Genomic DNA, 27,585 nt, shown 5'->3' on the forward strand with positions numbered 1-27,585 from the left:
AAAAGTTATTAGTGGAGATATTTTGAATGAAAAATTTATCAAAGAAAAAATGTTCTACTTAGAGAACAAAATTGTCAAAGGGATGGATTTTGTTAATGTGCTTTATTGCTGTAATCCTTTTAAGGAAGATGTTCATAAAAGGTGTATAAAAGACCTACAAAAAGCGCAAATTTGGATGGCTCGAAGGATTAATGGTATAAATATAGGACAGACAATGTGTGGTAAATGCAAGAAGAAAAACTATTACAAATTCAAGGGCCAGTACCAGATGTGCGTGTTCAAAGTTTGTCCAAACCCGTAGTAAGCAAAGAACTACCTGCAGTCATCTAGTCCACGGACTTCAGGATATGACTCCCACACAATAGCACCACAAGTAGTTTTATATGCATTAAGTGAGAGTTGCGTATCTCTTGGCAAGTCACTAGGTGAAGAAAAGATAACCAAAAAAAAGATAGAGCAACTTCCTAAGAAAAATTTGAGGAAGTTCAAGATCAACATCATTTCCCATTATCCAACTCCTCCTGGGTCGAGGTATTTCTAGCACTTCATCTTCCTGTTTTTCTTTCCACCATTCCTCCTCCACGATCTTGTCCCAGTCTAAATATAGTCTTTGTATGCTGCTCTTCAGAGATTCCATCCACCTTGTTCTAGGTCCTCTTGCTCTTGTCTTCGCACTTAGCCTGCAGCATCAGTCTTGGAATTTTGTTCTCCATCCTCTTTACATATCCAAACCAACTTAGTTTATTCTTTTCAACTCTCTCATTTGGCTTTCGTATCCGAACTTCTTTCCTAACACCTTCATTTCTCAGTCTGTCTTTCCTTGTTTTTCCTAATCATACCTTAGAAATTTTATCTCACTGGCTTGAATTCTACTCCACTGCCTGTTAAAGTCCAAGTCGCAGCTGCATATGACAGTAAGGTTACATAGTACATTTTGTACATTATCTCCTTACTTTTCCTTGGTACTTCTTTGCTCCAAACAAGTTTTCTTACACTTAGGTAGAATGCATTACTCAGTTGTACCCTTCTGCTAAACTTCATGTCCACCCTAGCACTTTGCATTTATTCACTTCCTAGGTATTTAAAGCTATCCACAATTTCCAGAATCTGACTTCCAATTTTCACAGTGCCCTTTCCTTGTCTTTCCCTTCCGGACATCAGCATAGTCTTGTTTTTCTCTGTACTGATTTTCATGACATACTTCTCAATTTTTTCGTTCAGTACATCTAGTTGCTGCTGCACTTCTTTGCTGTTCTTTCCCCAGATCACACCATCATCTGCAAATATCAGTATCTTCATCTCTTTATCTCCATAGGCTTCCTTTGTTTCCTTTACAATTTCATTTATGACCATAATAAACAAAAGAGATGAAATCAAACTCCCTGTCTTAGTCCAGACGTATTCCTCAACCATTCTGTCTTTCCAAATGGGGTCAGTACCCTGCTAACACAGCTGTTGCACATTGCTTGCACCATTTCTAACATTTCTTTTCCAAGTGTCTATTTAATCATGGTTTCCCAAACCTTCTCTCTATCATATGCCCTTAGTACATCTATGAAAGTCATGACCAGATCCTTTCCATATTCACAATTATTTTCCATCAGGTATCTTATGCTAAAGATTGGGTCCACTGCAGAGCTTCCAATTCTAAAGCCTTATTGTTCCTCCTGTAACTCTCCTTCAATCTTTCTTCTCATTCTTCTTTCTAATATCCTTTCCAGTATTTTAACTACCTGCGATATACTGTATAATCCTGAATACCACCCGCAGTTTATTCCCCAAAATATTGGTTCTAAATCTTGGGTGCGGGTCATATTCAAGCCTTTCATTCTCGTAAATATTTACTACATTTAAATGGAGTATTGGGGGGCCGAAGGGGTAGTATGTGGTCCTGTGGATTCACTTCTTGCTGGTGGAAGTGTACTAATAAAACACAGGAAATGCCATTTATTCCTACCAAGTCCGATACATGCATGTCCACGCCGAGACCCCTGGGCAATGGGTACACCGCGTGTACACGGCTAAGTCATGTAAGGGCGAAAAAGCGAGTTTCCAATGCTTCAGAATGGGGACCCACCAGCTAAGGGAGACAACCCCGAAAGAAAACATCGGCCCTCCAGGATTGCTGGGGTTGGCGTTGGGCTGACAACCCAATCTGTAAAAAACTCTTGTTACGAAATCTGAAGAAGAAATAGCCGGCCTGACCTTTTTACGACAACCTCGCAAACGTGTAAAGGACTTGAGAATTGGTTCGTGGAATGTTTTAACGCTTTACCAAGCTGGAAACCTCAGAAAGTTGCTTGATCAGCTGGATGAGTATAGACTAGATATTACTGCTATTCAAGAGGTGAGATGGATTGGTGAAGGAGTGATACAGAGGAAAAATCACATGGTATTCTATAGTTGCCACATGAAGGATCACATGTTTGGTACTGGTTTTATTTTCAATAAGCAGATAAAACACCTTATCATGGATTTTCAGGCAAAATCGCATAGATTGTGCAGACTTAGAATTAGAGGGAAGTACTTCAATTACAGCCTTATATGTGCACATGCTCCAACTTAAGAGAAGAACGACGAAGATAAAGATTCATTTTACGATGAATTGGATGAAATTTATAATGAGTGCCCAAGAGCAGACTGTAAAATAATGTTCGGTGATTTGAATGCGAAGATAGGAAAGGAAGACGAATACAGACCCTGTATTGGAAAATATAGCTTGCATGATATTTTTAACGATAATGGAATCAGGCTTATACATTTTGCATCCTCGAGAAATATGGTAGTGGGAAGTACAACTTTTAATCACAAGGACATACATAAAATGTCATGGAAGTCTCCAGATGGAAGTACTTTTAACCAAATTGACCACCTCCCAATAGATGCAAGACACTTCTCTAACTTGATGGATGTTAGAAGTTCTAGGGGGGCCAATATTGACTGACCACTACCTTGTGGTAGCAGCTATTAGAAGCCGAATATCTAATACAAGAAAGGTACATGGATCCAACGCAAGAAAGTTCAACAGTGGTCGGCTGAAGGAGCCCGAAACTGCTCTCAGATATGCTAGCTTGCTTAATGAGGCCCTGACCGATATGCCTAATAGTGAGAGTATTGATGAAATTTGGAAGAATCTTACAGGCGCACTATCAAAAACCGCAAATGAAGTTTTAGGAAGGGAAGAGCAAGTCTGGCACAATGACTGGTTTGATGAAGAGTGTACACAAGCAACAACCTTAAAAAATGAAGCATACAAGAGAATGCAACAGAGGAACCACACCCGAAAACCAGTGGAAGAGTATAGAACTTTCAGAAGAGAAGAAAAGAGATTACACAAGAAGAAAGAGAGACAGTATGAGAGGAAAGAATTAGAAGAAATGGAACGGTTGAAAGGGATGAATGATGTGAGAGCTTTCTATCAGAAGTTAAATATAAGTCGTAAGGATTTCCAGCCTAGAACAAGTTTGTGTAAAGATAAAGATGGTATAATACTGGGCAGTGAGAAAGCAATACTAGAAAGATGGACCCAATATTTTGACGAACTGTTGAATGAAAGTCCAGGTGATAACCAAGTAACCTTACCTCCTATAAATACAAGAAAACCAGACATAAAAGTAGCGATACCTACTGTTGAGGAAGTTAAGCTTGACATTAAGAAGTTAAAGAATAACAGAGCCCCGGGAATGGATTTAATACTGTACAATCAGAGCTTGTTAATAATGCTGGGAAAGAATTTGTTAAACACTTTCACGAACTAGTAGCCAAGATATGGGTAGCTGAAACAATCCCTGATGAATGGAACGTAGGTACCATCTGCCCGATACATAAGAAATGTAATATCATGATGCGTTCTAACTATAGAGGTATCTGCTTATTATTCATTGCTTATAAAATATTTTCTAATATTCTCTTTAATAAATTGGTGCCTTATGTGGAAAATGCGGTTGGCAACTATCAATGCGGATTTCGCCAAGGAAGATCTACTATTGATCAGATCTTCCACAATTCGCCAGATACTTGGAAAATGTAAAGAATTTACAACTGATACACACCATCTCTTCACTGATTTCAGATCAGCCTATGACAGCATTGATAGAAGTAACCTCTATGTAGCAATGGAGGAGTTTGAGATCCCTAAGAAATTGATCGCCCTTGTGAAAGCTACCCTGAAAAATACTCTGAATCAAATTAAGATCCAGAATATGTTTTCAAGTGCTGTAACGACCAAGAACGGAGTTAGGCAAGGAGATTCATTATCATGCCTTTTGTTCAATCTAGCTCTGGAGAAAGTTGTTAGAGATGCAAGTATCAACACAAGGGGAACCATCTTATATAAATCATTTCAAATTTTGGCATATGCAGATGATGTTGATTTAATCGCAAGAACACCAAGAGCATTGAAAGAGGCTTTCACAAGCCTTGAAAAAGCAGCAAGAAAGATGAATTTACAGGTTAATGAAGGGAAAACTAAGTATATGCCCGTAACCAAGAAGGACTACCTGAGTGGGTCTACATTCATAGAAATTAGCTTGTATAAGTTTGATGTTGTGCATAGCTTGACCTACCTTGGATCAGAAGTTAATTCCAAGAACAATGTTAGTTCTGAAATTCAAAAACGTATACTGTCTGCCAACAAGTGCTATCATGGTCTCAGAAAACATCTGCAGTCTAAGTTGCTGTTTAGGAAAATTAAAGTCCTGATGTACAAAATTTTAGTAAAGCCTGTATTAACATATGGTGCTGAGACCAGGACACACTCAAAATCTCTTTAGTTATTCTGCAATAAACATTAAATCATTCATCTTTCAACTTCTTAGAAGTGAGAACTCCTTCAATTAATCCTCTGAAATTGAGGGGGGTATCTGCAAAAGGAGGTATTGGAGCACATAAGAAAGAAAGAAAAGAAAGAAAGAAAGAAAGAAAGAAAGAAAAAGAAAGAAAGAAAAAGAAAGACAGACACCATACACACCTAATAATGTAACAGTGGAAAGAGAACAATACTCGAACAAGGCAGGTCGGACGGGAAAGTTCAAGATGAGGAATCTAGCACTACTACATTATGTTGCCACTCCACACTCAGATGTTGAGTGTGCTTACAAGGATCTGACCCTTTGATATTGACAACTGAAATTGAAACAAACACCTTATTATAAAAAACATCTCTAGTAATCCATGCCAAAGGTACAGAATTTTTCACTTACTTGGACTATTTGTTCCATAGCCGATAATCTGATCTTCCAATTAGCATCACACAAACCAGAGATTACTTCTTCACCAAACAGATCAGTCGCTTTCTCATCTACATCATCAGCACTCAATTCTTTTTCGACCTGTTTGCTAGGTCCCTTAGATTTTGTATCAGCTGAAAAATAAGAAAATACTGCACAAAATTCTACTGCATTAGAAGGACCATAAATATGACCACAAACACAAAGGTAGCAGATATATTACCAACTCAGCACTTAAAATGTTAAATTTTGTGCTGTGCAGGGGCAAATGCTATGACATTTAAATACGTACTGTAGTTTCAAAATGTGAATTGATACAATGCTATAAATTACTCTTAACTCTGTATTGGCAAAGATTTGGGTGAAGAGCTCATATTGTTTCTTAAATTGTTAATAACAACATATGTACTATATGCCAACAAACTACCTTCATATCATAACAAAGGTTCCAAAATATACTATTAATCATATGAGACCTTTAGAACAAAAATGACATATGCACCAAAATACTGTTTCAAGATACATGTGGGGAACAAGAGAGAAGCCTCCCCACAGGATGTGTTGGAATATTGATTAAATCCATCTGGGCATTCCCTTAACAATGGACTAGGACACTTCCTAGACAGCTGAATCTCTCACACCAGAAACATATTTTGTAAATATATTTCATTCAGGTGACCACCTAGCCTTTAACATGACAGCAAGGAAGTATCAAAGTATGTCCTTTTCAGGACCCAAATTTACAACCATGTCTTTAACAATGAGGGCATATCATCTTGTAAAGAAGAGTTGCTGAGCCGAGTTTGTAGAGAATAAAACATTGACATTGCGTGCATCCAAGAATCCCACAGAGATATTAACAAGGCGCAACCCAGAATTCATGGCATGCAACTTATTGCTGAAATACCTCATAGCAAATATGGAAGTGCCATATTTACAAAACCTGAAACCTTGATTCTGACAACATTTACAATAGAGAATGAGACTGAAATTATAACAATTGAACTTTTCAACTGTACAGTTACTTCGATCTACAAGTCTTCAGACTCCAATTTCTTCTTCAAAGAACCAGTGAACTTTAGAAACCAGAAAATGAATTTTGTGGTGGGAAATTTTAACTGCCACAGTACCAAATAGGGATATGTACACAGTGATGATAATGGCGAGCTATTACAACACCGGGCAAATGCTACGAAACTCTCTCTTATTCATTAAACTGCCACCTTCTTTTAACAGTGGCAGTTGGCGTAGAGGATATAATCCAGATTTGATCTTTGTCACTAATAACATAGCACAACAATGCAGCAAGGAAGTATGCAATCCAATCCCCACGTCTCAACAAAGACCAATCCTACGTCAGTTTCACGCCGCAATTCGACCTCAGTATGTTCCCTTTCGTCGCAGATACATCGAAACAGCAGTCTGGCCAAAATTCTCTGCTGCGCTGGATGATATGGTCCAAAATATCACACCAGTTCCTGAAGCATATTAACAGTTCACTGAGACTGTTAAGAAAAGTTTTCATAAATCTATTCCACGTGGATGTCGCACCAGTTACATCAAAGGTCTTAATCTGGATACAGTCTCGCAACTAGAGGACTACTACAAGCTATTCGAACAGAACCCAATTCATGAGGAAACTATTAAAGCAGCACACACCCTAATTTCTCAAATAGCTTCATCAAAAAAAGAGAGCTGGTCAAAATTAAAATGGAAGGATTGGATATAATACGAATACCCTATGGGAATCGACACCATCATCAGAATTGGATGACGCAGAGCAGTCAAAAGGCCTGGAGACTCGTAAAGAAGCTGAGCAGTGATCCAACCATGAGTAACGCACATTCTTCTGTTACAGCCAATCAGACTGCCAACCAACTTCTCATGAATGGCAAAATAAAACAAGAAGACAAAATCCAGAGAGCAATGTGGAAGGTACCTGCAGGTAGGGATGAAAAAACATCTTGAGCTCATGTAACATTTCAATATCACCAAGTTGAGAAATGCAATAATCAAGTGCAAATCTGGTAAAGCTGCGGGTTTGGATGATATGCAAGTTGAACAAATAAAGAACTTTGGAAGGAACACAAAAGAATGGTTACTACAGTTATATGATGACTGCCTACAATGTCCAAGATTCCAAAATTGTGAAGCAAAGCACGTGTAATTGCTGTTCTAAAGCCCGGAAAGGACAGAAGAGACACCAGGAATTACAGACCAATATCTCTCTCCTGTGCCACCTATATAAGATTTACGAAAGGATGATACTCAACAGACTCATCCAGACTATCAACAAAAACTTCATTCCACAACAGGCAGGCTTTAGACCAAGCAAGAATGCTGTTGCACAAGTTGTCAACCTCACACAGCACACCGAGGGTGATATTAAAAATCAAATCACAAGGGTAGCTTTCATTGACCTCATAGCTGCATATGATACAGTGAACCACCGTATACTGCTTCAGAATATCTTTACACTCACAAAAGATTCAAAACTCACCAGACTGATGTCAACCTTGTTGCAGAACTGCAGGTTTTTTTTTCTTTGTTGACTTTCAAGGACAAAGAATCAGATGGAGATCACAGAAAAACGGATTGTCCCAAGGAAGTGAACTGGCTCCATTGCTATTTAATATTTATACCACTCCCTAGCAAAACAAGTTTCATCTATGCAGATGACCTTGCACTTGCCTGCCAGGGTGCAACTTTTGAAGAGGTAGACAGCACTCTGAAGGAATGACACATATTACAAGTAACAATAATAATAACGTAAACGTTTCCACCTTTTCAATACTATAATATATTCCCAAAATTATAAATTACACGGTACTAGTTTCGACCCATCTACGGGTCATCATCAGCCGTATTGGAGCAAAGACCACTTTTGGCGAAATCCTTTAGGATTTATAATTTATAATTTTGTGAATATATTTTAGTATTGAAAAGGTGGAAACGTTTACGTTATTATTATTACTTATATATTATTCTCAGTTCAATACAGACCAAAAACATGAAATTCATAACCATTAACATATTACAAGGCTAACCACCTAAAGCCAAATCCGTCAAAATCTCAGCTTTGTGCTTTCCACCTCAAGAACAGAGAGGCATCAAGGAAATTACATATCTCCTGGAATGGAATCCTCTCGGAATATTCTTTCACCCCAAAGTACCTAGGGGTAACTCTGGACCGCTCCCTCACTTTCAGAAAACACTGTTCCAACATCAGACACAAAGTCAGTGCCAGAAACAACATCCTGAGAAAGCTGAGAGGTACACACTGGGGTGCAAAGCCAGAAGTTCTTAGAAACACTGCACTGGCTCTGCGTTACTCTGCTGAAGAATACGCATCCCCTGTGTGGTATAGATCATCCCACGCAAAGACTGTGGACCCTGCCCTAAACGAAGCTTGTAGATTAATCACAGGATGCCTAAAATCTACCCGTTGAGAAGCTGACGTTGCACATCCAAGTATTCGCCGAGAAGTCACTGCTGATTAAGAACGACGTAAGGTTGGTCATCAACAATCTCAATTTAGGCTGAAATCCACGAAAAGGTCCCTCCAGACATCAAAGCCCTTGAAAGGACCACCAGATAAGGCAAGACTTTCCTTGTGGAAATCTAAGCAGCAAGAATGAATGGAGCCGCATGAACATCTTCCGGCTTGCTATGATGAGGACTGGAGTGTGACACATAGGAAATAACGGACATCTTGTCCTTACTAAAAATTAATGAGCTAGATTAAACCAGTTTATCCTTTACTTCGATGAAATCCTTAAGTAGTTCCCTTTTTCCTTCCCGATAGTCCCAACAAGGGCTGGTTTATGATGCTGGAGCAGATCTTTTGCTAAAGGTATACTGGTAAACCAGTTGAGAGTTATATTCTTTCTAGTCAACAATATAGGAGATATGTCTCTTTACGTCACTTTACTGATTACATAGGGGCCACCAGGTTGCATTCCTGTACATATATCCATGTTCGATGTGAAAAATGAGTCTACACACAGCATGAAGATTTTTTAAGCCATACTTAATTGGCTTCGACTTCATAAATGCTTTGAAGCTAAATTCTCATCTACAGTTCCATATTCAGATATTGTATATGCAGAATGACAGTTTTTTACAAAACCTTCAAATATTTCCTGTACATGTTATTTTAAACAAAAATTTTTCTATCGTCCAGAGTAGTTCTGTCATCAAACCTACGATAATTCATCAGAAATGAAACAGTTTCCGTGACATGGTGCAAATTACAAGCCCTATACCAGTGCCATCTGATGTCCAAATGTCTTTTGCATTCAGACGTGCAGAATTTTTTCTGTCAATAATATACAATATTCCAACTAATACTTTGATCTTTTCTGCATCTGTTTCTGTAGCATCATGATCCCTGGAATATTGTTCTCTCTTCATATCTATGTACAATTTACAACGTCATCTATAACTTCTATGAATAATAAGCTCAAGCCTCGCAAGCAGTAATCACATACTTAGCTATTTCTTTAACACGAAGTTGCTCCGTCACAATATTTCGTGCACGTGTTCTTCCTGTAGAATCTGGAGGCTCCTTATACCAGATTCAACCATCTTTCGCTTTGAAGGAATGTAATCGTATCCCCAAGGGAATGACATCAGAAAGGTTTAGAGTGTGTGAACTTCTGACATCATGCTGATCACTTTCTGCACTTTATATCCAGTCTGAGTCGTGATCACTGTCTTGTACACATTCCCCTTCCGACGAAGACGTATCTCCGCCAACAACTTCATCTGATGCTTCAAATCAGGCCTCAATTTCTTGATCTGTCAGTGTCCTTCGCCTGTTCATTTTTGATATTACGCTATTTGACAATACACAATAAATGAGAAATAAAATTACTGGTAGTACACAGGCATGCAAGGGGTAACAACTTTTCATACATAGCAAAAATTGCATAAAACAACTATCACAGCCAAACTAATTGTTGGTGTTCATAATTAGATGCTGTTCACCCTCTCTAGGACACTCTCAGATACCTTTCTTCAGAGAGCAGCACACTTGGGGCAGTATCACAAGGCCAGACCTCAGTAACGGAACCGTGCTTGAGCCAGACACTTAGCAAAAGGAAGTTCTTTGGCTGTAACTATGAACTTAGCAACCAGTCGTTATGTATACACAAGGGAATCCTGAAAATATAAATAAAAACTGAGAGCTTAGGACACTTCAGTGTAATAAATCAGTGTGTTCTTTTAAGTTTATGAGTGTTTAATAATGGTAAAGGGCCTACCCCTTCACTTGGTCATCTTCAGGCAGGATATCAGTTAATGTGTTGTCAGTGAAATTAAAATATGTTCAGTAATGTGCATCAGTGTGGTTCGAAAGTTACTTGAAGGTGAAGTGATCATACAGCTTATGTCTGTGAACTGCGAGTCCCAGGATGAAACGTACGTTACTCACACCACAGTGAATGAAGCGCTGCAGTTGCAATGACAACACTACGCTTGAGTCTTCACAGGTCAGTCCGACAGATACTTCAGGCTTATCTTTTCTTTCCTGTTTCTAATAGTATACACTATAGATAAAACTCGATGTAAATTGTTGGTTAAGCAATGAATTGTGAACTTCATTGAAACATTCCAAGACTGTCAAGATCGAGAGCACATTTGTAGCTTGTAATCTACTTTTATCCCTCTCCTTCACCAACCACGTTTCTAATCCATAGGCCCATGTCAGAATCGGCACAAAATAAGTCGTGTAAATAATTCCTATACTTGAAGTAAAACAAAATTGAAAATAAGTCAGACGTAATTGAAATCATAGCCAAAGAGTTCCAAGGCAAAACCTAACATTGAAGAGTCCAGTGTTTGAGACTGGAAATAAAAAAGACAGGCCTAACAGCCACGCATAAATGAAACACCTGCAGGTCAACGGGATTATATCTTGAGCGACATTCATTGAAACCATGGCCGAACATAATGGGAGAAAACTTGAGACGGCTGCATGGATAAGCAATGGAGGTGCTGTACAGCATCCGACCAGGTGTTCATCACAAAGAGATTGTGAAGGCATTCGAGAGACGCTACGTTGACCACAAGTTGACAGCCACTTACTAAATCCAACTGAAGAGGAGGTTCCAGCGTGTGAGCAAACTGCAGTAGAAATTTGCTGCAGAGTTAGAAAACCCAGTCAACAAGCCTTTAAGGAGGCTTCTCTCCAGCACAAATTCAGCAGAGGGCTGCCTACACCTAAGCCAATAATTGATTTGACAATGCTGAGATCCTGCCAACACCTGATGCTTGGTGGCAGAATTGCTTCAAGGAAGCTCATATACTCCCAAGAATGGAAGGAGCGAATATGGCAGCATCTATGTCATCAGCGAAGAAACAAGCCGTCATGTGCAAAGAGAACTCAAAACTTGACTTGTTACCATCAGAACAAAACTTTCCAGCAAGCTTCTGAGCTCCAATGTTGTCGTCGTATAGCTGTACAGTTGACACGCTGTTAATGCCTATCTCCCTTGCTAGTCAAAGTAAGTGCACTGCCTCTTTAGAGGGCTCACTCAAGACCATATATTCAGTCTCCATTGACGACAATGCCACTGTCCGTTGTTTCCTGGATTCCCATGATACGACTCCTCCATACACTGTAAATGCAAAGCCAGTGTATGATATGCGATCGCTGATGCATGCAACCCAATCAGCATCTACATAGCCGGTTATATACTGGTATTGCTTCCAAAGGTGATTCCCACATCAGAAGAACCTTTCAGGTACCTCAGTACCCTCTTTGCTGCTTGCCAGTTTCCTTGCCAAAAGAATCATTGTATTGGCTGAAGACACTCACTGCATGAGATATGTCTGGACGCGTTGCAGTTGACAAGTACATAAGAGCACCTATGAGCTCTCTGTAGGGAGGCCTCTCACTATCATCCTTGGACCAAGTGCTTGATCTTCACAGTTTAATTCCAGCTTCAATTGGTGTGGCCATGGGCATGCAATCAGACATTCGAAAGCGATCTAAGATGTCCATAACGTAACCTTTCTGTTTCAAGGTGATACCGGATTCATCTCGAGAAAATTTGATCCCGAGACAGTACTTAATGTCTCCTAGGTCTTTGACCTCAAACGACTTCTGTACAAATTTATGGACCTTGTCAATTTCTCTCGGGTTCCGTGACAAAACTAAAATGTCATCAATATAAACTATGATTAGGAGAGCATCAGCATCCGAAACCACATAGACGCTCGAATCGCCGGACGTTGGTTTGACATCAAGCTTTGGTAGTTGCTCGTTCAAGCGTTGGTGCCAACAGCGGCCAGCCTGCTTCAAGCCATACAGAGCCTTTTTAATACGGCACACACAATCCTTGCTCAACATCTTCAGCATCCTCTTGGTTTCAGGTATGATCTCGGATGTTGCATTACTTTCCTCTACGATGAATTTGAGTATTTCTCTGGTGTACTTTGGTACTTCCATGAAGATTTCCTCCTCAACAATTCCATTTAAGTATGCAGTTGCTACATCGAACTGTCGGACAACATACCATGATGAGCAGCGAGCGCAATAGCCATTCGTATTGAACTGAATCGTGCTACTGGTGGGAATGTTTCAGTATAATCTATACCTGGCCTCTGGGAAAAGCCCCCAGCCACGACTCTAGCCTTCCTTCTTGTGATCTCGCCATTTGCTCCATACTTATGCCTAAGGACTACACGACTTCCAATTGTCGTCCTATTTTCTGGGCGGTCTACAAGATTCCAGGTCTTTTTTCTGAGAATAGAGACAAATTCATCTGCCATGGCTAGCATCCACTCATTTTTCTCTGGACCTGAAAATGCCATCTGAATTGGAACCTCAGCTAGACATACCGGATCAATTTGTTCTCCATCGTGTTTCTAGTAAAGCTGTCGAGGTCGGCCTCGTGTTCCCGAACAAATCATTTTTGGTCTCCCTGGAGCATGTCGAGATAGTCGTATTTCTGGTTCTGGTTCATTTTCAAAACCAAGAAATTCTTCTTCTGAACTATCCGGATCTTTGGTGCTTTCTGTATGTTCTGTGTGTCTAGGAGTTATGTTTACATTGATGAAAGGATCAACCTTCTCTGGCTCTATCCTGGGATGATCTTCATCGAAGTGCTCTCTACATTTGGGCGCTGACTTGGGAAAATATCAAGATCATATTTTTGCTCTTTTCTGTCTCCTTTCAAAAACTTGATATCACGTGAGATTTCCACGTTTCGTTCCTGTGGTATTCAAATTCTGAAACCTTTGGACTGCTCCGCATATCCGATGAATATGCCCTTTTTCCCCGAGGGTCGAATATTCCTATGTTCAGCGATCGATTTAAGCAGTAGGTTTCACATCCAAATCATTCGAATTTACAAACATTTGGAACCGTTCCAGTCCAGGCTTCGTAAAGAGTTCGTCCACCAAGTTTCCTTGTAGGATATCTGTTCCTACCCTTTCAGGCCCTACCCACACGTTTGTGTGGGTACGTTTCAACAGTTGGTACGATTCATTGCAGTGACCGAGAGTATTCTGAGACGTTTACTTTTAAAGCATAGGTTTGTGCAAACTCTTTGATTAATTGGTGCTGTGCTCCTGTGGAAGACCTATGAAGTATTTTGATTCTGCTGGTTTTGGCGGTCATCATGGCAACCGTTGCATTATCAGGCAAGTCTGTTCATAACTATCTTATTTGGTTAGATACTGATATCAAACTGCATAATATCAAAACTAATACCATATTAGTATTATTGATGCATAGATACGGCAATTATAATTTGTTTATTTTACTGTAGAGCTTCACAAAATGTTACCCACACGTTTGTGTGGGCTGGGACCGAAGTGTGCTAACCTTATTCTTATTCCTCAGCTAAGAAATGGCCCTAGGAAAGGAATATACGGTATTATTTCCTTAATGTATGAATACAGATTACAGTGTAATTAAATAACTGCTATGTTTACAGCAATTATTTAACATACAGCATAGTTTTGTTTTAACATAACCTTTAAATTTCAGAAATATATTGTTCTTCATCTATCAAGAACCCAACGTACAGGTCAAAAATTTATTTTGACAGAAATTTCACAACTATACACCTTCAAGTACATTAAAGTACCAATTCCAAACGCACCCAAAAAAGTGATAAGATGGGCGGTATCGATACCTGCGATCAGCGGTTGAAAGAGTACTGAACCTTCTTTAAAACAAAGTGGACACTGAAAACTGCCATTCACCTCATTGATCTGGCGACCGTTAATGCATGGATGGAGTACAGGGAGATGCTGCATGCAATGGAGTTGTGAAGAAAGACATCCTTGATATAATGAAATTTCGATTAGCCTTAGCTGAAATACTTGTTGCATAAACTGACTTAGTGCCCTTTCAAGAAGAGGAAGTACAATAAAGAGATCCACGAACAAGAAGATGTGTGCACTACTCCCATGTGCGGACTAAAGGCTCAAATAAGCACTGGCCAGCTGTTGAGGAACTGCGGACGGCGCGCATGGACCGCATGACCAGCTGATTCAGCCGAACCAGAGTGTGATGTACTAAGTGTAATATTTACCTATGCCTAACAAGTAAGAATAAGTGTTTCAGGGAATTCCACAGAAAATGGTGTAGTAAGCGTAAGCATTTTTCACAATTATTTATTAATTCCCACAAAATTTGGGACAATTTCTCACTGCTTGTATTGTGTATATTGGATAAATAAACAAATTTGATGTGATAGAACATGTATATTATATCTACCTTCAATCTCCTTCTAGAAAAAAGTATTTCATTGCTATACTAATATTAATAAATATAAAGTGAACTTTACAAATTACACTAGTTCTGTACTAAAACGACTGAGTATAGGCCCAGCCCACACAAATGTGTGGGTCATAAAAAACAATGGAATAAGATTTTTTTTCTGCAACAGCTTTTTTATGACTTTGTGATTGAGATATTAAACAACGAAAATTGCAAAATAAAATTCTCTCCACTTAGTCTTGGGTCTGAAAGGGCTAATGTAATTCGCTGTTGAAACAGCCTCTGCCCAGAAAGGAGGAGGAAGTCCAGAGTATATTAATAAACATATGGCCATCTCGACGAGTGTACAGTTTTTCCTTTCCGCTACTCCATTTCGTTCTGGGTAACGCGGAATCGCCAGGCGTCGTAGGATCCCACAGCTATTCAACAGTGCGTCGAATTAGGAATTCGCGTATCCGTACCGTTATCAGACTGCAAAATCTTTATCTTTGCGTTTTTCTGCGTTTCCAGACGTTTTCTGAAGTCCTGAAACTCATTAACAACTTCATTCTTCTGACGAAAAAACTTAACTTCGCACCATCCAGTCGCATCGTCGACGAATGTGACGAAGTAATGCGCGTTTCCATTCGAGGAAACCCTCATAGGGCCGCAAATATTGGAATTAATCAATTCCCCTGGTTCCATTCTTCCATCGGACTTCTTCGGAAAAGGGGTACGTGTCATCTTTCCTTGGAGACAGATCTCACATTCAAAATCCTCTTCAGTGTAGACGACTTTGATTCCCTCTATCCTTTTATTCTTCACTGCCTCATGTAGATCCGTTATGTTTAGATGTCCCAATCGAATGTGCCAGTCCATAATAGACCCTTTGCGCGTATCTTCAGTTCGGGCAAGTTTTCCCTGTTCTTCGGCGTACAACCCATTAACGTAATAAAGTCAGTCTTTTCTATGTGCAATGAATAAGGTACTATCGTTAGTAACATCTGCAAGCTATTGAAAATATGAAATGAATAACGGTGAGTGAAATAAGTATAAATACCAAGACTGGGCGCCACCTGTAAAACAATTACAGGAATATATAACTATGTAGAGCAATGAGCAACTCCATCTCCCAGGCTGACGAAGCTCCAGGCTTACTTTATAACCGTGCCTGTTTACCCCCGAAATTAGATGTGGGTAGCATGCCAGGTTCATCCTCACTCCACTGATAAAGATTTACTGCAAGTTTCATACCATGACTTTACTCCCCAAAAAAATAAGCAAAAATATAATAAATACCCCAATAATCATCACTTGATGAGACCCCCTAGTGTTTGCCATTTACAAGGAGAAAATATACACACTACTACCTCCAACAAAATCATTAATTGATGAGACCTACTCGTTAGTCGTTTACAAAGGCAAATATACACACTACAAACCATCAATAAAATTATTTTCACTGTATATACATTTCTTGACATACCTCCAGGTAAGAGTCCCACTACACTCACTACTGTTACAGAACAAAAATCGTATTCTGGTAAAGAAAGAGAAGACGACTTTCTCTACGTAAGGATGCAACCTTCTTTACGAAGAGCATCCCTAACCTTATTTACACACTTCATCGACGTCTTGAGTCCTTCCCGACCGACGCACAGGTTAGTGTGACGCCTCGCATTTCTCCAACTGAAACTGCATACTCGGCCGACGATTTCCTTTACCAAGAATTAGCTCTGTGCACCACCACACATCCACTACCGAATGTAGATTCGGTACGCATCACTACATCCACTGTACATTATCTCGTAGAAGAATTATAATCTAATTATTATACAGAGTTGGAATTACAAATAAACACTTAGTAGCGTCTTTTACATAAGGGCCACCAGAAACTCGTAGCATCAGCGATATTTAGCGTGCTCACTCCGTAGGTAAAATATACTTAAGAACAATAGAGCATCGCCTAGGAATCTGCGCGAAGTAACTCCCGCGTGCAGGTCCGAGTGAGGAACACTCGGAATCAAGAACACAAACACAACCAGGAACAGAATCAGTCAGAATGCTTGCCGCACACGGGTACATGCTTATACAGGCTTGCTACACGTGGTTATAGCGTACCGAAAGTTTACGGGTAGCAACGCACTTCTTGACGCGTCACTCAGTCAACCCAACCTCGCTTAAAACAAAGCCCTCGTATTGGCTATTGAATGTCTGATGTGACATTGAACGTCCACTCACGTATATCCACATTGATCCACTCCAATCTTCAGCCTATACTACCTGGCCGTACCCCGTGTTTCCAAGTCACTTTGTTGAAACACATTCAACTGACTTCAACCGTCCTTCCCGATATAGACGCTGTTTTTCCGGTTGCACAATTCTTGCGGCTAGGCCATATTTACAGATTCTTACCCAAACGGAAATGTATACAAAATATAATGACGCACATATGCAATATTCCCTAACTACACATTCTTCTTATAATATTACGTTTTTACATTCTAAATAAACCAAATTACATGATTTACATGACTAACATTACAAACTATATACGAAAATTTCCTAACCTAAAAATTCGGGGATCGCACAAACGTACGTTTACACGTTCGCATCTGTAACTCGAGTGGAAGTTTTGTCAAACACTACGCGGTGACCCTTGTCTATGATCTTCCCGACTGAGAGTAGATTAGGACACAGATCAGGTATGTATAATGTATCGCATAGGTTGAAACTTTTATCACAACCATCAACGTTCAATAACAATGTCACAACACCTTTGCACTTATTTTCGTTGTAGAGCTGTTCGCTAACTTTAAATCGTCAGGAACATCGGATTCTACTTGAGAAAAATAGTCCAGATTTCTACACATGTGCGACGTACAGCCGCTGTCGAGGCACCACACTGTATCTGCGTCGCGGTCCATCACGAACTTGCACGAGTTCAGTTCTGATGAAATATATAGCAAGGTATAGGTCCCACAACAAAAGCTTGCCGAAACTCAAACGTGCGCAGAGACCAATATCTGTTGGGGAAGTTTAAGCTGTTGCGGGGCTCCTGTGTGTCGCCCGAATGCTGATTACCGGGCTCGTTGTTACTCAACCGCTCACTGAAAGGCACAGGTTCTTTATCAAGCGTGTATTGAAAAGAAGCAACAAGCGTGTGCTTGTATTATTTATATTTTATTTATATTTCGTAGCTGAAAGTGAATTTGTTGTAGTATGATATTCAGTGTAAGTAGCGATGCACCCGCTTCATTCTAAATTAGGGAGTGCTAAAACTTTACACAGTCATACTAGAGAAGTTATTTATAAAGTGTATAAATTCATGAAAAACGAAACCCACCCCACTGGAAACTTATGTGCTATTCAAAAGAAAGTGGCCGAAGCAACGGGTGTGTCGGAAAGGTCCGTGTGGAATGTAATAAGAGACGCAAAGAAGATCGAAAGGGGTGAAGTGAATTAATTTTCAACGCCTGGAAAGAGAAGACCGAATTCTGTCAAGAAGTGTGAATTAGACGATTTTCAGAAATGCACGGTCAGGCGCACGATTCACAATTTTCACAATACCGAAGGCGAGAGACCAACGCTTGAAAAGGTTGCGTAAGAACACTAAGCAAGATAGTTCAAGGCCTAGGTTTTCGATGGAGGAAGGCAGAAGACATGCGTAGAATACTTATGGAGAAGCCTACGTGTGCAGTACATACAAAGCATAAAGCGGTACCAACAAGAGGGTAGGCCTATTGTTTACACTGATGAGACATATTTGCATAGTTCGCACACCAAGTCAAGTGCTTGGAGTGACAGTACTCTTCATGGACTGAAGTCACCTATCTCGAAAGGGCAACGAATAATACAGGTACATGCCGGTTCAGATGCAGGTTTCGTTCCAAATGCTTTGTTGGTTTTCATATCCAACCAAACAGGGGATTATCACGATGAGATGAACTATAGAAACTACGAGAAATATCTGACAGAGAAATTAATTCCTAATTTGCCACCCAACTCTGTAGTCATGATTGATAATGCCTCGTACCTTAATGTCCAATGTGAGCATGCACCCAAATCATCATCCAGAAAAAGAGTTATGCAGGATTGGTTGACTGATAAGGGTATTCCGTTTTCTACAGAGATGATAAAACCCCAACTGTATGCTTTGATTAAATCCCATAAATCACGCTATAAGTCATATCAAATCGACAGACTACATGCTACATATGGGCATATGATTTTGCGTCTACCATCATACCATCCTAACTTGAACCCAATCGAAATGATTTGGGCTCAAGTTAAAGATCATGTAGCAAAAAAGAATGTTACTTTCAGACTAGATAATGCAAGAACATTGCTGATGGAAGGAATTGCGTCAATTGGGGCAGAAGAATGGTCGAGTCGATATAGGCACGTAATAGACACTGAGAATAAGTACATTGCGAGCGATCGCATAATGGATGAAGTATCAGACAGCATAATCATTAATCCGCAGGACGATAGTGACAGTGACGGAGAGAGCGTTAGTGATAGCTCGGATGACAGTTAAGGTGATAAGAGCAGCTTTCAACCTCTTTCAGAAGATGAGGACTAGAACAAGCCATTGGGTAAGTTAACTGCTATTTTACGATCACATAATTCTTAATCTCTTTCTTTGTTATTGTTATTATTGTTATTTCATTAAATGTTTTTGATTCTGCATGTCCAACATCATTATGCTATAGGGTAATGTGTCCTGGCTCTTGTTATAACTACAATAAGGCATTACATACACACGCTGAGATTTCGCTCGAACGCTGGTCACAGTTCAGCTGGCCAGAACGCCAGCACAGACGGTTCATTAACAACTGCTGGGAGTAAGGCGATTTAGCGAAGTAAGGGGGGCGTGCAGTGCTACTACCGAGACCACCCGAACACTGTCGATGTTCTGCGCAGCTTTCTTTGGCAAGCTCTTCTTGCGGGACCTTTACTTCCTTCGGCCATGTGAGCATCGTCATGATCATTTTTACTCTATTTGCACTCCTTCGCCTTATGACCTATCCTTTTACAACGATAGCAACGAAGAGATGTGAATACTCCTTTTTTCGCATTTATTGACTTTGCCTGTGGGCTTTCTAAACTTCTTGTCCTTACATTTTAGTTCAACAGTCATACAGTTTTGCATCATGTTGTTTCAATCACTGCTCCTCGCGTCACTTTCTCTGACAATTTTTATGCATAATACTTGGGCTTTGGAAGTTCGTCGCAAGATTCTATCGCGCACCGAAAGTATTCGAAACTGACTGGCAAGCTATACGGAAGTAATATCGATAATAAATCGTTGTTGATTGCCACGTCCATACCATTGAGCTTGTCCACGGTGTCGAAAAATCTCCGCAAATGATAGCGTACATCCCCATCTTCACTCATTCTTTGAAGCACGATCTGTTTTAATAATGTTGCTTTCCGCGCTGGCCCCTTCAATTGTTAAATCGACTAGTTTTAGCCACAGTTCGCGCGAAGTGACACAATCTTTTACCTGTTTCAATTCCGAGGGTTGAATCGCCAACATGATATCCGACATTGCTTCACTGTCACGTTCTTCCCATTCTGTAATAACGGCCGCGTTCTCGCTAACCGGTTCAGGTTTAACCTATATCCCAGCTACGTACGCCCACGTACGATTTTTTACTAACACAGCCTTCATGTGAATTTTCCACGTGTCAAAGTTGTCCTTTGATAACGTCTCGATGTGCACCATACTTGAAGTGTTCATCTTCACACACTATTTCTTCGCAGAAGACACTTGGCTAAAAGTTTAACTCAACCTCGCCAACCGTGCGAGGAACAACATTTTCACGCGTCTATTTTTCAGTGTATTTTATCACTACACATGTAATCACTTTCCAAACCCGCATTCTGGGCCTGTAACCTGTTGAAAAGGCACGATGTTTCGGAAAGTAATAAGGTCAGCACGGTTTATATTAAAATGGCACTATTTATTACATACGTAAATCACAAGATGGATGCAGTGAAAACAATAGACATGGAGATTACAATCGTGATGTGTCACAATGGACAAAGAAAACGTAGTGTGTTGGTGGCGCCACTTGATGGTGGCTCAGCCAGAGTCATATGAATATATATAAATATTCGCAACAAGAATGATCTTTTCTTGAAACATGTACGATTAAATGATATTTATAATACACAGCTTTGTGAATAGTCTTCACAAGGTGGAGTCATTGAGAGGTGTGAATAAAAATGAGTAAGCACGTAAGCGTGTGCTTGCTGAGTGAGTATCTCACTGCCGATGAGCTTCCACTCTACATTTGCAGTGAATAAAAATGTGAGAGTAAGCATGGCGTGAATTCAATTGCCTAGAGCAGCTACTTAGGGACATTGATCAAGGTTGTGCATGTGCCACTACATAACACTTTGGTGACTTCCGGATAGTCCAATGCTCATCATAGCAGAAGACAGCATGGAATTCCAGTCCGCTTTTATCTCAGTTTTTAAAGGAGCATCCAATTCTGATTTCAAAGTCTCATTTATCATGCATGAAGCCAAGAAACCAAGAGCAATAAATGCAGTTCAATGTGAACTACTTGCTGAATTTAACTTCAATATTTTGGTCCAACAACTTTACATAAATAATTACAAAACATGAAAATAGGGTTTCCATTATTTTATACAGTTGAAACTGGTTAAGAAGTCCCTCTCTAGCGTGTTTCCCTCGTTATTACGTCATTATTCCAAAGTCCCAGTCCATGGCATGTTCAATACACGTTAAAAAAACCTGGATAGCACATTTACGTCACTCTTTAGTACGTTCGTAATTCCCAACATACGAAATATAAGTTAGTGTTGTTGGCCACGTTGCACGCACGATACGCCAGCAACGACTGGCCTGGGTAAGGATTTGGTAGAGAACTTAAATTCACGGCCATAGTGTGTTGGACTACAGCTACAGAGAGTGTCAGTCTCGAACCACAATACTAAAAAGAAAGTATAGAGGTTCCACCTTTTCAATACACTGTTATTAAGTTGTACCAATATTAAGTTACAACATGTTAACTTTTAGACCGGTTTCAACACATTTAAAGCATCGTCATCAGCCGATTAAGAGAACAGTGCAAAAGGACTAAATCATAAACAATTATAAACACACATAACAAATATAAGACCATAAGTCTAAAGGTGTACGTAGAAATATAGACACTTTTTATGAAGAAGTAAATTCAGTTGAAGTTCATTTGTAACGTAACAATCTTTTATATTCCTGCTGTGTTGTAATCACATAAAAAGACGATTTGATGGTAAACTGAGTTAAAAAATGATCCAAAATAAAATCTTGAGGGATGACTCGTTAAGATTGATCTTGAGAGATGCAGCTTGTGTAAGTTAATACAGTCTTTAATATAATTAGAGAATCTGAAATGGCTATCAGTAAAATGCCCCTAGAATTACAAGATGAAATTAGACTAGATGTTAAAAGAAAACTTCATAAGATTCACACTTCTAATAATAAAAACAACACAGCCTAATGACAATATCAATAGCGATTCCTTCGCTGAACGTGAACACATTCACAATCTTAATAAGAAAATTAAAGACAACCGCCTTATCATTACAAAAGCAGACATAGGTAACATGACATTAGTAACGGATAAAATTGAATACATCAAAAAAAAAAACCAAATATCTTTGCAGTAACAGTTCCGTTTCTATAATAAAGAAGGACCCAACTCAATCGATTCAACATCAACTCTTCATTCCTATTTACTGAGCGTGAAAATACAAGGTTATTGAACATAAATCCAGACCTGCCAACTGCCCAAGCTCTCCCTAAGATTCATAAGACTGATGTCCCCATTCGCCTGATTATTAATTACAGCACAATTCATTCACAAATTTCTTAAGAATAATTAAAAAATTTTAACAAATAAATCTATATTTTAAAAAAACCACCATAGAACTAAGAGTAAATAACTTTAAAATTCAACCACATCATTCTATAAACTCTTGATATTGTCAAGAAGTACCCCAGTATTCATCATCATTTCCCTTTATCCAGCTGTAGCCGGGTAGGGGCAAATATGGTTCTTCTCCACTTTCTTCAGTCTTTCCACCACTCCTCCTCCAACACTGTGACCCAGTCCCAGTCTCAGACCAGGTTTCTTTCTATAATACTGCTTGATCCCTCCCCATGTGATGTTCAGGTATCTAGCGGCCTGTTTACTCCTCAAATGGAAAACAAATTTTAGCGATTAGGCTTCAATTGATTATTCTTGTGGGATGTGGTAAGATCTTTCATCAAAGCACTAGTTAAAGTCACTTCAATCTCTTCAAAACTGTAAGCTTGAGCAGTGAGAGCAAAATCGTCAGCATAAACGAAACTCTGAGTTCTTATAGGTAAAGGTCTGATCATTTGCGTAAATGTTAAAAAGGGCCAGTGCAAGTACCCTACCTTGAGCTAATCCATTTTTCAGCATTCTCCACTTGTTTCTCTTTCCCTGGAATTTCACAAAGAACCTACTGTTTTGTAGCAGGGTTCCGATCATATAGGTAAGCTGATAGTCATGTGCGATTTCGTAGAGTTTTGGCACAAGGAGATTATCTCTGGCAGCGTCACAGGCTGCCGAGAGACAAATAAAAAAAGGCACCAGTTTTCTTCAACCTTTCAAAACCATCTTTGATTTGTTAAGTTAATCTAAGGACCTGTGATGTGCAACTCTTACCTTCTCTGAAACGTGCTTGTTGAGGAATGAAATAACGTTTGATTTTGTCCACCGTTCTTTGAACGATGAGTCTTTCAAGCAGCTTCTAGAGATTATATAGTAATGAAATAGTCTGTAACTCAGGTGATTCCTATCTTTGCCAGGCTTAAGGATGGCAATAACCTTAGCATTCCACCAAACTTCCGGGATCTCGAGTGTCTGGACGCAGTTATTCATTGATTGCCGGACCCTAAGCTTCATAGTACGTCCAAGTTCTTAATTGGTTCAAGTCTTTATGTCAAAGAGACCAGCTGCCTTGCCAATTCTGAATTTATTCAAAGCCTTTTAGAGTTCAAGAAGAGTTAAAAATTGCTCAAATTGTCATATCAATGGCTCCTTTCTTATCTTAAGAGTTAGTTGGTTTACCATTTAGCAGCAGATGATGTGCAATTTGATCTGCTTTGATACTGGCTTGCATGTTTGATTGGGTAGGATCATTAGCAACATACCCGAGAAGCCTCCAAGCTTTCTGGTTACTCCTCTGCATGTTGCATTCTGACAGCAATGCTTCCTCTTTGCCTCAGATAATGCTGTCTGCTACACGACTAGTTTCTTCTCCAAATGGTTTTGTTGTTGGAGTTTATAGTATCCATCTAGTAAGCCAGATGTTTTTAAAGTTATTCTAAATCAAATAAGAAGTCTTAATTTTCAGGTAGTGGATCTAAACTTTGTACCTTCTCATCTAACAAATTAGATAATTTTGTCCAGTCTGCCTTTTTGAAACTGTACTGGCATTTGAAAATCACTTCTTATGGCCTTATGATGGGAAAAAACCAACATCTTATCAGTTTATATTGGGTATTTGGAATCAGTGGAGATACAGATTTTGAACACTGTTGAACCATGGTTTCACTAACAAAAAGGAGATATGAATTATATCCTCTTTGCCATCTTCCACTGTTGAAAGAGGAAGGGAGTTTGCTATCATGTATTATAGAAAGTTTGTAGGTTTCAGCTCAAGAAAGAATTTCTTCTCCATTTTTATCTTTGCTGTATCCCCAAACACGACTACAGCTAATGAAACTTCCAATAATGATGGATACCATGTTCCAGTTGTATAAGTTCTGAGAAGGAGTAAAAGAAAAATCTGCTGCAGGGGGCTTGCATACTGAGAGAACTACACAATGAGTTCCAAAGAGATGATCTCGATATTGTCATCTGTTCGTTATACACTGTCAACATGGAGCTCAGGTTTTACAAAAATGGCACTGACTGAAATGTAAAGTTAAAATACTGGGAGAATCAGCTGATTAATCTGATGCAGGGGGAATATTTTAGTCCAACAACTTTAGGTAAAAAATTACAAAACATGAAAACAAGACTGAAATATAAAATTAAAATAATGGGAGAAACAGCTGATGAATCACATGCAGGGGGAGGATAACGCAACCAAAGGCCTCCTGAAAGGTAGGAAATCATAGCCTGAAAATTATGACATTAATGAATTGAAAAATATGGCATTATGTAAATGACAAAAATTCATTATGATGAAAATAGTATATTAACAACTGAATGTATTTCTCAAGGAACAAGATCTGCAGGAGTTTTCATCCCTTTGACTTCCAACAGACAAGTCATAACTCGGCAAACATCAGAGTTTATCCAAATTTAGGAGTCGTGGACAGAGCCAGGCCATGATACATCTGGGAGCAAGTGGCTGCGTGGCCTTAGCCACAATGACAGCCTTGTCACAACATTCCTTTATCTATTAAAAAATATACAGTGAAACTCGGTTAAGAAGTTCCCGCATAAGAAGTTTTCCCGCCTAAGAAATGTGATCTTCTTGGTCCCTTGATCAGTTGCATTAAGATATATGTATATTTTTCCCGTTTAAAGTGTTCTGTTGTAAATATATTTCCCGCTTAAACAGTTCAGATTTTAGAGCCCCCTGAGATAGAAAACATCCGCTCAAAGCAGCCCGTGGTTAGAACCCTCCAGTCTCCGCGCAAGTTGCACCCTGTGTTAGACCGTTCGCGCGCTCGCGGTGTGTGTCTGGTGTCACGGAACATGTGCGGGCCTGCCACAGCCATATGACGTCACGCTATGGCAACACGGACAGCAGATGCTCACTCTCGACTTGTGGAATCGAATCGAACCCATCAGTCAAAATTTCCACTCCACCGTTCCATCTAGCGGAATAAAATCGAACGGGATTCTACGTAAGAAACATAAAGTACGCAATGGATTATTTGATAAAACTTTAATGCAGTAATTTGCGGGCCGCGACAGGGTGAAGTCATTAATCGAGGTGGCCTAAACATTAATTAAAAACCGTAAAGTGCATTTGTCCACAACATTACTGTTAACCTACCACAAAACTGAATATTCTAACCTATCAGATTTTTCATTCCCTTGCTTATTTCCTTCCAGGCATTCAGTCTTACGTTGTTGCAATAATACTTATGGGCCATGCCGTAGAGGAAATTACGTTTTTTAACTAAACTGGCAAGATTTTCTGTGTCTATTATTAGTGAGGTGAATAAAAACAACTTCGCGACTCTATGCAGGAAACAGCCAACTTGCCAGCAACCAGCTGATACACATGCCGCCAAACAGCCGGCCGAAAGATCCCGATCGTTTACGAAGTTGAACGAATGTTGATAGCCAACTGGGTGTTGAGGGAGGCACACATAGGCATTGCAATACCACGTGTTGGCATAAAATTGAAAGTTATTTTTAATTTTACCTTTATACGAGCTAAACATTGTATTATTGTGTCACTCGTAATTATTACATCGCATTATTAGAACGTAGCACAAGGATGAGGAGACATGAAATAAAATTCTCGCGGGGAAAGAAACTGTTTACGTTTAGATGTGCTAGCGTTGCTACTGCGCCTTTATTTCTCCCACGTAATACCCCAGATACATTTCCATGCACTAATTTCTGCAACTTCGAACTTGTGTTTCTTTTCTTCATTACCTATAGCATGAAGAGGATTGAAGCAGGAAAATAAACTCAATACTGGCTTGGCCATGCGGTACTTGTGAAACAGCCAGAAACTACGCCCGTTGCCGTGACAACCAGTAGGAATGCAGGGGCGATTTAGGCCTAGGTTCTAAGAATCTCTAAGAGTAAATTGCTAGATTTCCCATTTGCTGCCGTTATCCTTGAAGCAGGTGTCAGGGGTGTGAGGAAGATTAAAAGCACATGCTAACAAACTGTAGTACACGTCTTGTCTTTGCTTCTTGTAAGCATAAGCTACGGATTGCCAAGCATAGCGTAGCGTCGTAATTAGTATGAATAGGAGTCGGTGAAGTTAGTTGTACTTGTAATATCAAAAGCTACGGATTGCCAAGCATAGCGTAGCGTCGTAATTAGTATGAATAGGAGTCGGTGAAGTTAGTTGTACTTGTAATATCAACGTACAAGCTTTTTTTAAGTGAAAATGAGCGCGCAACTCAGAGGAAAGAGCAAGCGAATGGCACTAACAATAAAAGACAAAGTGGAGATTATAAGTAAAGTGGCGTCATCTACGCATTCTCGTGTTGCCTTGGCAAAGGAGCTGGGGATGCCGCCGTCTACTTTGAACGGTATTATAGCGAAGAAAGAAGAGATCTCTGCTTCTGCAGGAAATACTTCAGCAAATTGTAAGGAAGTTAAATCTGAAAAGTACGATGAAATAGAACAAATTCTGCTAATATGGTTTAAACAGCAGCGAAGTTTAAACATACCTTTCAGTGGGACTATTGTGCAGGAGAAAGCCTCATGCAATTTAAGGGTACCTTTTACCGCGTCGAGCGGGTGGCTGGAACGCTTTAAAAATCGAGTCGGCATCGTTTACAAAGCCGGCCCCGTGGTGTAAGGGTAGCATGCCTGCCCCTTACACGGAGGCCCCGGGTTCAATTCCCGGCCAGGTCTGGGATTTTTACCTGGACCTGGGGCTGGTTCG

The 27,585-nt window shown here is 39.7% G+C and overlaps 1 protein-coding gene across 1 annotated transcript in view; it reads right to left on the bottom strand.

The window, feature by feature from the left end:
- Positions 1-27,585, bottom strand: part of msps (msps cytoskeleton-associated protein 5) — a 414,143-nt gene that overhangs the window by 269,989 nt on the left and 116,569 nt on the right. The window contains exon 12 of the mRNA XM_068226728.1: positions 5,202-5,362. Within this exon, the coding sequence (XP_068082829.1) occupies positions 5,202-5,362 (161 nt within the window). The remainder of the gene's footprint in view (positions 1-5,201; positions 5,363-27,585) is intronic.

This window comes from Anabrus simplex, chromosome 3 (assembly GCF_040414725.1).
Source record: "Anabrus simplex isolate iqAnaSimp1 chromosome 3, ASM4041472v1, whole genome shotgun sequence".
NCBI lineage: Eukaryota > Metazoa > Arthropoda > Insecta > Orthoptera > Tettigoniidae > Anabrus > Anabrus simplex.